The sequence below is a fragment of the Trematomus bernacchii genome, unplaced genomic scaffold (genome assembly GCF_902827165.1).
Source record: "Trematomus bernacchii unplaced genomic scaffold, fTreBer1.1, whole genome shotgun sequence".
NCBI classification, from domain to species: domain Eukaryota; kingdom Metazoa; phylum Chordata; class Actinopteri; order Perciformes; family Nototheniidae; genus Trematomus; species Trematomus bernacchii.
In genome coordinates this window covers 24067684-24080289 of record NW_022987720.1, presented here as the reverse complement: position 1 = coordinate 24080289, position 12606 = coordinate 24067684, and the positions used below count along the sequence as shown (strand labels likewise).

At 37.8% G+C, this 12606-nt stretch overlaps 2 protein-coding genes across 4 annotated transcripts; both read right to left on the bottom strand.

Annotated features, from left to right (window-relative positions):
• Positions 1–561: 561 nt before the first annotated feature.
• Positions 562–4894, bottom strand: antkmt (adenine nucleotide translocase lysine methyltransferase). Its single transcript, XM_034143047.1, has 6 exons — positions 4844–4894; positions 3387–3550; positions 2439–2543; positions 2219–2359; positions 1973–2023; positions 562–1807 (listed from the first exon to the last, which is right to left on the bottom strand). The coding sequence occupies exons 2-6, from the start codon at positions 3546–3548 to the stop codon at positions 1607–1609; spliced, it is 660 nt and encodes a 219-aa protein (XP_033998938.1). The 5' UTR covers positions 3549–3550; positions 4844–4894; the 3' UTR covers positions 562–1606.
• On the bottom strand, positions 4620–12586 carry hirip3 (HIRA interacting protein 3). Of its 3 annotated transcripts, XM_034143043.1 has the most exons (12): positions 12457–12586; positions 11184–11304; positions 10955–11096; positions 9504–9893; positions 9244–9413; positions 8748–8895; positions 8253–8351; positions 6970–7359; positions 6710–6879; positions 6208–6355; positions 5713–5811; positions 4620–5533 (listed from the first exon to the last, which is right to left on the bottom strand). In XM_034143043.1, exons 1-12 carry the CDS (start codon positions 12525–12527, stop codon positions 5346–5348), a joined length of 2136 nt encoding a protein of 711 aa, XP_033998934.1. In that variant the 5' UTR covers positions 12528–12586; the 3' UTR covers positions 4620–5345. The 3 variants fall into 3 exon arrangements, with proteins under 3 accessions (XP_033998934.1, XP_033998936.1, XP_033998935.1); XM_034143045.1 differs by lacking the exon at positions 9504–9893; XM_034143044.1 differs by lacking the exon at positions 4620–5533 and having other exon boundaries at positions 6198–6355.
• Between the last annotated feature and the right edge of the window lie 20 nt (positions 12587–12606).

Below are 12606 nucleotides of genomic sequence, written 5' to 3'. Positions count from 1 at the left end.
ATTGTTCCAAAGGTACAAAATAAATGTAGTGGAGTAAAAGTACACGATTTACCTCTGAATTGTAGTGGGGTAGAAGTGCAAAGTAGCAAGAACATTTAAATACCTAAGTAAAGTACCATACAATTGTACTTACGGTACTTGAGTAAATGTACTTAGTTACTTTCCACCACTGCAAATACTTAAGACAAAGTTTAAAGTGTTTACTAAAGACAAAAGAGTGTAATGTATCCGTGAGCACAAACACTTATAAAGGTTGACATTTTTTTTTTTTTTAAATCTGCTAAATTAATCATTTATTTATTATATATTCAAAGGACTAAAGGAATATTAAAAAGCCTCATATAGCATTGTCCCTCTGCTGGAGACAGCATGGAAATGTGTTCTCCCTCAAAACTGATTTACTAATGCAGGACAGCATTGCACAACATTGCACAATCTGCTAAAGTGTACACTGAGCCTTTTCCCACATACCACACAAATAAACCATATTAATGTACCATATCAGATCCTGTTTAATGCTGTTGGATGAGTCTTGAAAAAACTTGATCGTGATTCACAACATTTAAATTGAGTGATTTATTATGGAAAATATATTTGTATTTTTACAACAATTACATGTTTTTGCCACTGTAAACCAACATTTAGTGTCAGCCACATTGGGATTTCACCTAAAAGCTCCACAAACATTACCTAAAATTGGGTGATTAATGTCCAGCATGGTGCATAAGAAAGGTCAATTTTTATTCCATACATAGGTTTTAAGAGAAATTGCTTTTATAGCAGAACTAACACAAGGTAAAACACTATAACATTTAAAAGAAATAGCAACAGCAAAAAAACAAACTTCATGCACTTACACAAGGGTTTGTTTTTGGCCAGAGCCGGAAAAACCACATTCCACACTTTCCAACAGACATTTCCACATCACTATGTGTCTGACCATCACCCACAAATAATGTACCTTTAGTGTTCATCCTACCTGTAGAAATATAGCTGCACAATGGAATCCAAAATTGTCTCTGAAATTGTCTAAATAATTAAAGACATCTTTATTTCAAAGTCAAGTCAAAGTCAAAGTCAGATTTATTGTCAAAAATTCTACATGTGTTATACATCCAGAAATATCGAAATATCGTTTCCCGCAGTCCTACAGTGTGACATGTATACATAAAACAAAACAAAAAGGGCCTAGATAAATGGGGTATACAAAAGAAAGAGCCTAGATAACCGGGGTATCTGTCATAATGAACAAAGCAGACATTACAACATTTAGGTAGTAATTACAACAATTCTACAGTGTTCTTGTGGCAAAGGTGTTGTTTTCCTTCAATGTTAACACACACCTTGCCAAAAGAAAGAATCCCCCGACCCAGACTGTAGAAGAGAGCACATTCAATTTTAAATTTCAGTCCCAGTTTGTCTGAAAAATCTGGTTTAAGATGTAGTCAAAAAGCATTCAGACAGTCAAGTTAATGAACACAATATTCCATGGATGGTATTTTAATAAGCTGTAACTCAATGATATACAGTATAAATTAATGTTCCCATTCTGGAGTCCAAAAGAGTAGGGACAACCATTAGAGTGGAGCCTTAGTCCTTGGTGAGTTCATTGTTGAGGTTGCTTTTCGTGGCTGTCATTTTTCTTTAAGGAGTTCTGTCTTTGTGCTTGCATGTTGTATGCCCAGGCTCTGTGCACACCCTCACCCTCAACCCTGTACGGTGTCCAGTCAGGGAAGGGAAAACGACCAGCTATCACTAAGGCATCCTCAGGAAGCTCAGCCTCCAACTTCTTCTGCAATAATGAAAGCTAGGAACAAACAATAACACACAATAGAAAAACTTTAACAGACATTTACTGAAACTGACCCAATGATAATACATTTGTTATGAATACAACCACACCTAAAGCCTGTGCTGACAGATTGAGATGGTATTTTACAGTTTAGAGGCATTTGTACATTATACTACTCACCACGCTAGGAGCCAAGAACACTGTGATATTTTTGCATTCTGTCAAGTCGACCTGTGAAGAGATACAACATTTTTTTGCTATCTTTTTTTTTCTAGGAGTGTGGACATTTGCATTTACACTATAATGTTGTTGCAAAAACACACATTGCTGCAAGACAAAATAAAATATTGAAATGTTGTCAATTAATGGTGGCCAATTTAACTTGGTAACAGGAAAGTGCCATAATACAGATTATAAATGTCATACCTTCCAGAGATCTTCCCGTCTGTATGAAACTTTTTCATGATGGCCTGCTCTCCAAGCTTTGAAGCGGGCCAAGCGGAGTAGCCAGGGATTGAGCTCATAACCAACAGCGGGAGTGAAACCTTGCTGATGAGCTTCCAAGACCTAAAGAGAGAAAAAATAACACAATCAATACCCATTGCAGTGAAAGAAAAAGTAGCCGAAACATCCTGCTTATACTCACAATGCGGCCATCACCTGACCCCAGATCCACAAGCCCTCCCTTTCGGCCTCTCAGCAAGTTCATTACATGATCCACTTGAACTCTGCTGGCAGGAATGTACGGGACCTGGAAAACATAATAAAGAACTTCTGATTAAGAAAAACGTTTTTTTTTAAAGGTCACCTATTATGCAAAATCCACTTTTTCATGTCTTTTATACATAAACATTAGGTAGGTCCTTAAAATTGAAAGTCGGAAAGTCTAAGCTCCAACCCCCAGAATGAATTCCGTTAGTCAAGAAAACGTTCAATTTTAAGGACCACCCTACGTGAGGCTAAACTTCAAGGTTTATGAGGGAGGGGTAAATGTTGTTGGAATTTGAATAAAATTCACCAGGAGAGTTTTCTTGACTATCATAACGAATTCCGGTGGTTGGAGCTTAAAATAAATGAATTTGAAAATGTACATGGCACTAAGGACCACCCTAATAAACATGTATCCCCTCTGTGTAAAGATATTCTGAAAGTTTCAGGAAAAAATATTCGCTCACTTTTTATCCTGATCCATTTATATAAAAACCTGTCTGAAAATGAGCTGATCAGATTTTGGCCACTTTATGATGTCATAATTTTTTTTTGGCTTGTGTAACCATTAGCCAATCACCAACCAAGGTAACACCCCCCACCTTATCACCCGAATCTCCTCCTAGAGCACCATTGTGTTCTTTTTAACCAAATATCTCTCAGAGGGGCGTGGGGAGTGGCTCCTTATTTTCATCTAAAGTAACAGACAGAGAATCAGCACTTTTGAAACAGGGCTGAAACAGAGGGGATTATGGGATGCTACAATGATCTGTTTGGTATTTCGAGCCAAACACTTCAGAGACATGTTTTGTATATATCTGAGATCTATAATATGTTGATGAAAAACATTATAATAGGGGACCTTTATTTAAGATGTATATCATACCTGTAGCCTCAAGGGGACTTTCCTGAAGCCTGGCTGTACGAATCCGGTCCATATCACATACACAGCGAGCCCGGTGCCAGCAGCTATCTGAGCAACACCCCATCCTCCAATGTCCCCCGTGTGCAGCTCCTTAAAGGCTTCATCTGGCGCATCGTCATCCATTCCTGCGTGGAATGTGTAATATTGGGTCTATGTTATTTGAATTTCCTTAAACTCCCTGGAAAGGTATTAAAACATGTTTTATTTGTATTGGATGAAATAATATATCCTGTGTCAGAGCGTCTGGAGGTTTTGAAATATCTATGATTTGCGGTGGAGGAAGTATTTAGATCTAACGTTAGAGTACCTTTATCACAGAGTTAAAGAATAATTATAATCTGGAAAATGTAGCAACGGTTTTGAAAGTCAAAGTATTCACTGGAAAGAAAACGTCTTTCGTGAGTGTTATACTATTGTATAATATATCATTACATTATTATTAGCCATGCATGAAGTTAAGATTACTGTTTTAGTTGGTTGAGGTGGAGCTCATGTTTTTAAAGTTATCTGTTGATTATTTTCTCTATACATTAATGAATTGATTGGTTTGTCAAAACACAGTGAAAACAGGTGTTTTCAGAGTTTAAAGTGAAACCTTAACAATTTGGTTTAAAAAATATAAATACATTTCTCCAACTTCCAAATCTTTATTTGTTAAGTTAACTAATCACACAGCTGTCAGATATATAGTGGAGTAAAAAAGACAATGCAATGTTTACCTCTTAAATGTATAAGAGTAGAATTAGCTTGATAAGAAAAGATTAAAGCAAAACACACATCCCACTGTATTTACATTTTCCATATGCACACAGTTTATACACCCATTTACAGGCTTGGCTAAGGGATTGCAGATAATATTGAAAGGTCACATATCTTCCTAGAATCCTAGTTAAATGTGGCTTCAATATATTGTTCTACCTGATGTTTACAACTTAGTTATCCTTTTACACCCAGTTTTTTTAAACACCCCTTGAATGTCAGTTTGCAAATCAAAATGAATTAGTTGGGGCAACCATAAAAAATGAAGTAGCAAACGATACGAGGCTAAATTGAAGATATATCGTGCAACTTTATGTCTTTAAAAACATATTGCCCCGTATTAACTTAAATCTGTAATAGATAAACTCATTCATGATTTAAAAAACAATTATTATATCCCACACCATTTATGTTAAAGCCATATCGATAGTTACAATAAATGTAATGTTCGTTTATTTTATTATGTACAGTACTGATACTTGACAGAGGGGTTGAGGGTCACATGCATGCAGTTATTGTGTTTTATCATGCGTTGTCTCACTGAAAATACGTCCCGACTTATTAATAAGCAAAAACACAACATAATACTGCCGTACACACACACAAAAGGCAATTACTTGGATGGTACAATAATTATTAACAAGAAATATCTCATTGACCTGCAGGAGCTTGAGCGGACACGTTACCCTGTGGGACCGGTCCGTCTGCAAAACATTCCGAATATCCAAGAGCTTACTTACGTTAGTTCCGGAAATATGTCCGGATACATGCTATTACTGCTGTTACCTGTTACTTGTTTCCATATTAGTGTATTGTTAACTGAATTAATACATTTCCTGTCCTTTTTTGCATTATTGATTACTTTTTTATTATTTTAGAATAAGCAATAGAAATCAGGAACCCATATAGTTTAAAGCTCTGGTTTAAATTAAATAATTATTTGATCAAAGCACAACAACTTTATTAGAAATATAGCATAGAATTACATTTCAAATGGTATAACAAGACATGCAACATCATGTGTTAATTTGAACAATCTATCTTTTTGCAAAAGGTTTCAGAAATACATTTGTAATAGTATCAAAAACATACGTAAAGCCAACTTTTACAAAAAACATAACGAAAGATAAATATCCATATCTAAGAACACTGGTGTCCCAGTCAGTTGCTGTCTGCATCGTCACTGATGATCCCCTGCAGGTTGGCCCAGTCTGTAGCTCTCTTTCGCCCTCTGTTTGGTTTGTTTTCTTCATCACTATCAGAGCCGGTGTTCACAGTGCGCAGATATGTGGAGGACGGAAAGTCCTGCCGTTCCTTCCATGCAGAGGTTCCTCTGCGCTTAGGTCGACCTGATAAGTATCCACATTAGAAGGTCTATTGAATCAATGGTTTTATATTTTGCAATAAGTGCAATAACATGATGAGCAAACACGATAGATCATTCTTATACATGCACTGTGCAATTGTTGATCCAACCAGGTCATAAACCAAATCTAGTAATGGGCGTCAGAACTAAGAATAAAGTTACCTTCTGTGGCAATGATGTTGCTGACATCGAGATCAGCTAGTTCCTGAATGTCCTCTCTTTTCATTTTGATTTTTCTGCATTTCTTAATAGATGGCTGACCTGCTCGAAAAAAAAGCGAAGAAGCAAGTTATCACTTAAATCCATGTTGCCCTAAGTTAATCAAATTGTGTCCTTTACAAAGAAAGTGAAAATGTGTTAGCCTATCACATACAATGTGTTGTGCGCGTTTGTCAATATGAGCGCGAGTGTTACATGGTTTCACAATGTTATGGAAGGTGTGTTGGACAGAAAACTCCCTCTGGAGGGATTCAAGCCTTTGCAGACCATTTACATGCACAACAACCTATATAAAAACACACTTCAGGAGAGGGTGAACCCAAAAAGGGCCCAAAAAGGGCCTAAAAAGAGCTCTTTAATGCTCGGATAAACAAGATGACAAGATGCCTGATAACGGGCAAATGTGAAAAACAAATAAGTGAATGTACTCTCACTGACGATCAACACCAAGATCTTCCAGCTGCTTCTTCAGGACAGCCACCTGGGAGCGGACCGAGTGACAGTCCTTGAGCAACTTCTTGTAATTCAGCCTCACGCCACAGAGAGTAATGTAGCGCTTGAGCCTCACAACGGATAAATCGTTCCCCTGAATGATAAATCAGAGGACACACAGGTTGGGAGTAGAAGATACAACATTGCAATAACCTCACAATTATCAAACATACACCTATGATTTGGTGATCTGTTTTCAAAATATCATCGTTTTTTTTGTATCAAAGGAGGGATGCCCCAATACAGTTAACAAGCTGTTACTGACCCCTAATGGATCCTTTGTATTTTGACTAACTTCCATGTTAAAATACTATGTACATTATACATTGGATTTGACCAATGTAATATGTTGCTGCATTAAAAAACGTATGCTGCCTGACAGAGAGACTTAATTAACTCTATAAAGATTGATTCCTCCGATATTGATTGATTTCTCTCATGGGCTTACCTTTGGGCCGCTGGCGCTCTTCTCTTTTTTCTCCACTTTTTTTGTGGCTTTCTTCTTTTTATCAGCTGGTGTATTTTCTTTTCCATTATTCTGTTCCTCGTCCAAAGAGGTGAGTGACGATGCATCAGAGTCTGAGTCGTTGTTTTTCTTTTCCACCAAGACTTTTTCTTCTGCATAACCCAACAAAAGGTTATATTGTCAGTCAGAAATCAAATAAAAAGTGTGTATAGGACATGCAAGTATACCTTTTGCATAGTCACCTTTTTCACTGTCATCTGAGGGGTCTTTGTCTTTCATTTGTTCACTTTTTTCTGACTCGCTCTCCGTGTCAGGTTCATCCTCCTCATCACTCTGAGGTGTTTTCTTTCCTTTGCTTGCATCGCTGCTTCCCGACTCTCCATTCTTTGTCGCATCCGTTTTCTTTATCGCCTTTTCTTGTGGACTGTCCTCACAGCTACTCTCTTTGCCTTTATTTTCTGACTCATTCATTTCTTCATCAGATGATTTCTCACTGCTTATCTGCGGTTTACTCTTCTCGTTTGTGGTGCGCTGTGATTTCTTTACCTCTTTCTTTTCATCCTCAGATTTCACTTTCTCTTCCTCCTCACTGTCATCACTTCCTGTTTTGCAGTCCTTTTTGACCTCTGATTCTGTCAATGACAAGACAAAAAGACAACAAGACTCACTTTGGATACATACAAGATTAAAGGTCACCTATCATGCTATTTTTAGGCAATAGCATAGGTCTCAGATATATACAAATATATAAAAAACATGTCTATGAAGTGTTTTGCTCAAAATACCAAACAGATCACCCATTCTAGCCATGCCTCATATCCCTCTATTTCAAAAGTGCTGATTTGGGGTATAAAGCTTTAAAAAAAAAATTGATTAAAAAAAAAGGGCTGAGCTCATGCGGGACCCGGCAGCTACTGTCTAAACTAAATACTGCCGTGATGAAACGCCATATCATGGATTATCAAGGATTATTGCTGAAACAGTATGGAGCTCAAAGGCTTTCTCTCTTGCCGGTTATACCACAAGGTGAGTTCCTTTTTATTTCCTGCTTCTTCACACACATGCTCTGTGCAGTACAGGTTAGCTCTGAGTGTTAGCGATGCTAATGTAAACATGCACCGACCATATTACGTCCAAAACAGTCGGGCATTGTTTCTGATAGCAACGTTTCTGATAGGGCCGTGGGTGTAAAGCCAGCCTACATTTCCGATATTACGTCTTTCGCCCTCTGTTTGGTTTGTTTTCTTCATCACTATCAGAGCCGGTGTTCACAGTGCGCAGATATGTGGAGGACGGAAAGTCCTGCCGTTCCTTCCATGCAGAGGTTCCTCTGCGCTTAGGTCGACCTGATAAGTATCCACATTAGAAGGTCTATTGAATCAATGGTTTTATATTTTGCAATAAGTGCAATAACATGATGAGCAAACACGATAGATCATTCTTATACATGCACTGTGCAATTGTTGATCCAACCAGGTCATAAACCAAATCTAGTAATGGGCGTCAGAACTAAGAATAAAGTTACCTTCTGTGGCAATGATGTTGCTGACATCGAGATCAGCTTGTTCCTGAGTTTCCTCTCTTTTCATTTTGATTTTTCTGCATTTCTTAATAGATGGCTGACCTGCTCGAAAAAAAAGCGAAGAAGCAAGTTATCACTTAAATCCCTGTTGCCCTAAGTTAATCAAATGGTGTCCTTTACAAATAAAGTGAAAATGTGTTAGCCTATCACATACAATGTGTTGTGCGCGTTTGTCAATATGAGCGCGAGTGTTACATGGTTTCACAATGTTATGGAAGGTGTGTTGGACAGAAAACTCCCTCTGGAGGGATTCAAGCCTTTGCAGACCATTTACATGCACAACAACCTATATAAAAACACACTTCAGGAGAGGGTGAACCCAAAAAGGGCCCAAAAAGGGCCTAAAAAGAGCTCTTTAATGCTCGGATAAACAAGATGACAAGATGCCTGATAACGGGCAAGTGTGAAAAACAAATAAGTGAATGTACTCTCACTGACCATCAACACCAAGATCTTCCAGCTGCTTCTTCAGGACAGCCACCTGGGAGCGGACCGAGTGACAGTCCTCGAGCACCTTCTTGTAATTCAGCTTCACGCCACACAGAGTAATGTATCGCTTGAGCCTCACAACGGATGCATCGTTCCCCTGAATGATAAATCAGAGGACACACAGGTTGGGAGTAGAAGATACAACATTGCAATAACCTCACAATTATCAAACATACACCTATGATCTGGTGATCTGTTTTCAAAATATCATTTTTTAATCAAAGGAGGGATGCCCCAATACAGTTAACAAGCTGTTACTGACCCCCAATGGATCCTTTGTATTTTGACTAACTTCCATGTTAAAATACTATGTACATTATACATTGGATTTGACCAATGTAATATGTTGCTGCATTAAAAAACGTATGCTGCCTGACAGAGAGACTTAATTAACTCTATAAAGATTGATTCCTCCGATATTGATTGATTTCTCTCATGGGCTTACCTTTGGACCGCTGGCGCTCTTCTCTTTTTTCTCCACTTTTTTCGTGGCTTTCTTCTTTTTATCAGCTGGTGTATTTTCTTTTCCATTATTCTGTTCCTCGTCCAAAGAGGTGAGTGACGATGCATCAGAGTCTGAGTCGTTGTTTTTCTTTTCCACCAAGACTTTTTCTTCTGCATAACCCAACAAAAGGTTATATTGTCAGTCAGAAATCAAATAAAATGTCTGTATAGGACATGCAAGTATACATTTTGCATAGTCACCTTTTTCACTGTCATCTGAGGGGTCTTTGTCTTTCATTTGTTCACTTTTTTCTGACTCCCTCTCCGTGTCAGGTTCATCCTCCTCATCACTCTGAGGTGTTTTCTTTCCTTTGCTTGCATCGCTGCTTCCCGACTCTCCATTCTTTGTCGCATCCGTTTTCTTTATCGCCTTTTCTTTTGGACTGTCCTCACAGCTACTCTCTTTGCCTTTATTTTCTGACTCATTCATTTCTTCATCAGATGATTTCTCACTGCTTATCTGCGGTTTACTCTTCCCGTTTGTGGTGCGCTGTGATTTCTTTACCTCTTTCTTTTCATCCTCAGATTTCACTTTCTCTTCCTCCTCACTGTCATCACTTCCTGTTTTGCAGTCCTTTTTGACCTCTGATTCTGTCAATGACAAGACAAAAAGACAACAAGACTCACTTTGGATACATACAAGATTAAAGGTCACCTATCATGCTATTTTTAGGCAATAGCATAGGTCTCAGATATATACAAATATATAAAAAACATGTCTATGAAGTGTTTTGCTCAAAATACCAAACAGATCACCCATTCTAGCCATGCCTCATATCCCTCTATTTCACTTCCTGTTTCAAAAGTGCTGATTTGGGGAATAAAGCTTTAAAAAAAAAATGGGCTGAGCTCATGCGGGAGATTCTACCGGCAGATACTGCGGCGATGAAAAGCCATATCATGGATTATCAAGGATTACTTCTGAAACAGTATGGAGCTCAAAGGCTTTCTCTCTTGCCGGTTATACCACAAGGTGAGTTCCTTTTTATTTCCTGCTTCTTCACACACATGCTCTGTGCAGTACAGGTTAGCTCTGAGTGTTAGCGATGCTAATGTAAACATGTACCGACCATATTACGTCCAAAACAGTCGGGCATTGTTTCTGATAGCAACGTTTCTGATAGGGCCGTGGGTGTAAAGCCAGCCTACATTTCCGATATTACGTCATATCGGACGCAAATCTGGATCAGCTCCGTTGTAGCCCCGTTTTTAGAGATTTGGGTACGGAGGAAAAGAGAGAGGGTTTTATTTTCTGACGCTGCATGAAAAAAATGTGGTTTTAAGACAGTTTTTTATTCTTCTTAAGAGTTGCAAGTTATCGATGTTTGACATTTTCTAAGCTCAAATGTCAAAACATTATTGTTTCCAACTTTTGGAATATTAGGAGATTCTGCATTTCTTTCTTTTACTTTATCCTGTATATCTATGGATTTTTGCAAGGACTAAAGAAGACCGCTGATTACATCACCACAGACAACAAACCTTCTCACACAAAATCATTTATGAAATTAATGATTATTTGACGCCCGAGTCCAGCTGTTAATTTTGGTTCAGGGCATTTTCCGTTCAGTAATTAACAGAAGAACATGCTATAATTAATAAATACTTGAAGAATCTAAACGCGTCAAACAAAGAAAGCATTTATAACCTACCAGAGGATGGGCTCGACCGACGACGGGGCTTTTTTGCTGTGGATTCATCTTCGTCTTCCCCCCCACTCAACACCTCATCTTTTCTCTTCCTTTTGTTTTGGGACTTCTTGGTTTCCAGCTCACTATCGTTTTCATCATTTTCCTAGCAGTTAATATAAAACTGGAATGATGAATATAAAAGTTACAGTTCACAGAAAATGTAAGCTTTGCTAAAGAGTAATTCATATACCTGCATTTTTATCAGTGCCTCTTCAACCACCTGCTTTAGGAAATGTTTGACCTCTGGACTTAATGAGTCACATTGCACACGTTCCAGGTATCGCTTTTTCAATATTCTTAAGGTTAGTGTGCTGGAAAAATAAAACAATAAAAAGATTACTTCATGATGTGTAAGGTCATTTATAGTAAGCAACATCATTAACATGAGGTTATGTTTTTGAGCCTAGGAAATATACCTGAAGACAATAAACAAAACCCACATTACACTAAATTACATTTTACACAGATAAAGACTTCAAATACAGAAGAGACTCTTTAATGCAAAACCTAAAAGGTGACACAGCGACGTTGGAAAGAAGGGAATTCAGATTGCTGAAAATCACAGCTGCTATTAGGATAGTATGGGATATCCAATTTCAGCTCATAGATTATACACAAAATACCGCACCTTACCTTAATTTACCAAATGACATGGACAACTTTATTCAGTGCTAGAAACTGGGAGTATGTAATTTTGTTGGCACTACTTTTAATAGTATTCCTACAGTGGATCAATACTAGTTTTTCATGTAGATTGTTTTAAGTACATTTCAAAATGTTAGACGATAACATGTGGTATATGCTGTATTTGTATTCATTATCCAAACACAATATTAAAAAGGAAATGGTTTAGTAATTTACTATTTAAAAAGAAAGAGCCACTGATTTAACAACTAGTCGAATGATGAATTAATGCATTGATGAATGATTGCCTGGTTCTCAGGTAAGTATTGACTTTCAATCATTTATACAATTAGAGAGTATTTTGAACGAGTCACAGGTTTTTGCAGGCAATCCATTGTGAGTTGCTGTATGTAAGAGTATTTTGGATAAATGGATATACTGTTTTCCAAAAAATGGCATCCCTCGTTTCACTAAAAGTTACCACTTTCAACCAAAAGGTGTGCAACTGATAGCGTTACATTTATAAACGCCAAAGTAGGCTGATTCCCGCATTGTGTTCGGGTGAAAACCATAACATCATGCGTCATGTGTGTTATCTTAATGGTAAATTAATTGGCGCATAAAAGTTACAGCATTCGTAATTTTTGTCTTGAATTCACAACATTAAGCTCGTTTGACTTGTTTAATGAACATTTAAAAAAAAAACATTTTTAAACAAGTGTTTCCCTGTGTGTATTCCTGTTGACAGCATGTGGACCAAAGTTAGCAACACACACAAACAGTCAAAGCACAAAGGCCAGTATACTTATTGTCAGTAAAAAGTAACTGTTTAACTGTACCTGAGGTCTGGCTCATCACGCAGTTGATCACACACAAACCTGCGGATACCTGTTTTCTCTTTCGCATCCATGTTTGACTGTTGGGTCCTTTTTGGCGACTGTTGGGTCCTTTTTGGCGGCTGCGGCTAGGACTTGACAGGAAGTGACGTC

Bases quoted from the DNA above. Each gene is read 5' to 3' on its own strand.
- hirip3 (XM_034143043.1), bottom strand. From the start codon at position 12,527: ATGGATGCGAAAGAGAAAACAGGTATCCGCAGGTTTGTGTGTGATCAA. The intron at 9,894-10,954 runs GTAGGTTATAAA...TGTCATTGACAG, and splicing joins TCGGTCGAGCCCATCCTCTG to AATCAGAGGTCAAAAAGGAC. The intron at 8,896-9,243 runs GTAAGCCCATGA...TTTATCATTCAG, and splicing joins AGAGCGCCAGCGGTCCAAAG to GGGAACGATGCATCCGTTGT.
- antkmt (XM_034143047.1), bottom strand. From the start codon at position 3,548: ATGGATGACGATGCGCCAGATGAAGCCTTTAAGGAGCTGCACACGGGG. The intron at 2,544-3,386 runs GTATGATATACA...TATGTTTTCCAG, and splicing joins AAGTCCCCTTGAGGCTACAG to GTCCCGTACATTCCTGCCAG. The intron at 1,808-1,972 runs GTGAGTAGTATA...GTTTGTTCCTAG, and splicing joins TGTTCTTGGCTCCTAGCGTG to CTTTCATTATTGCAGAAGAA.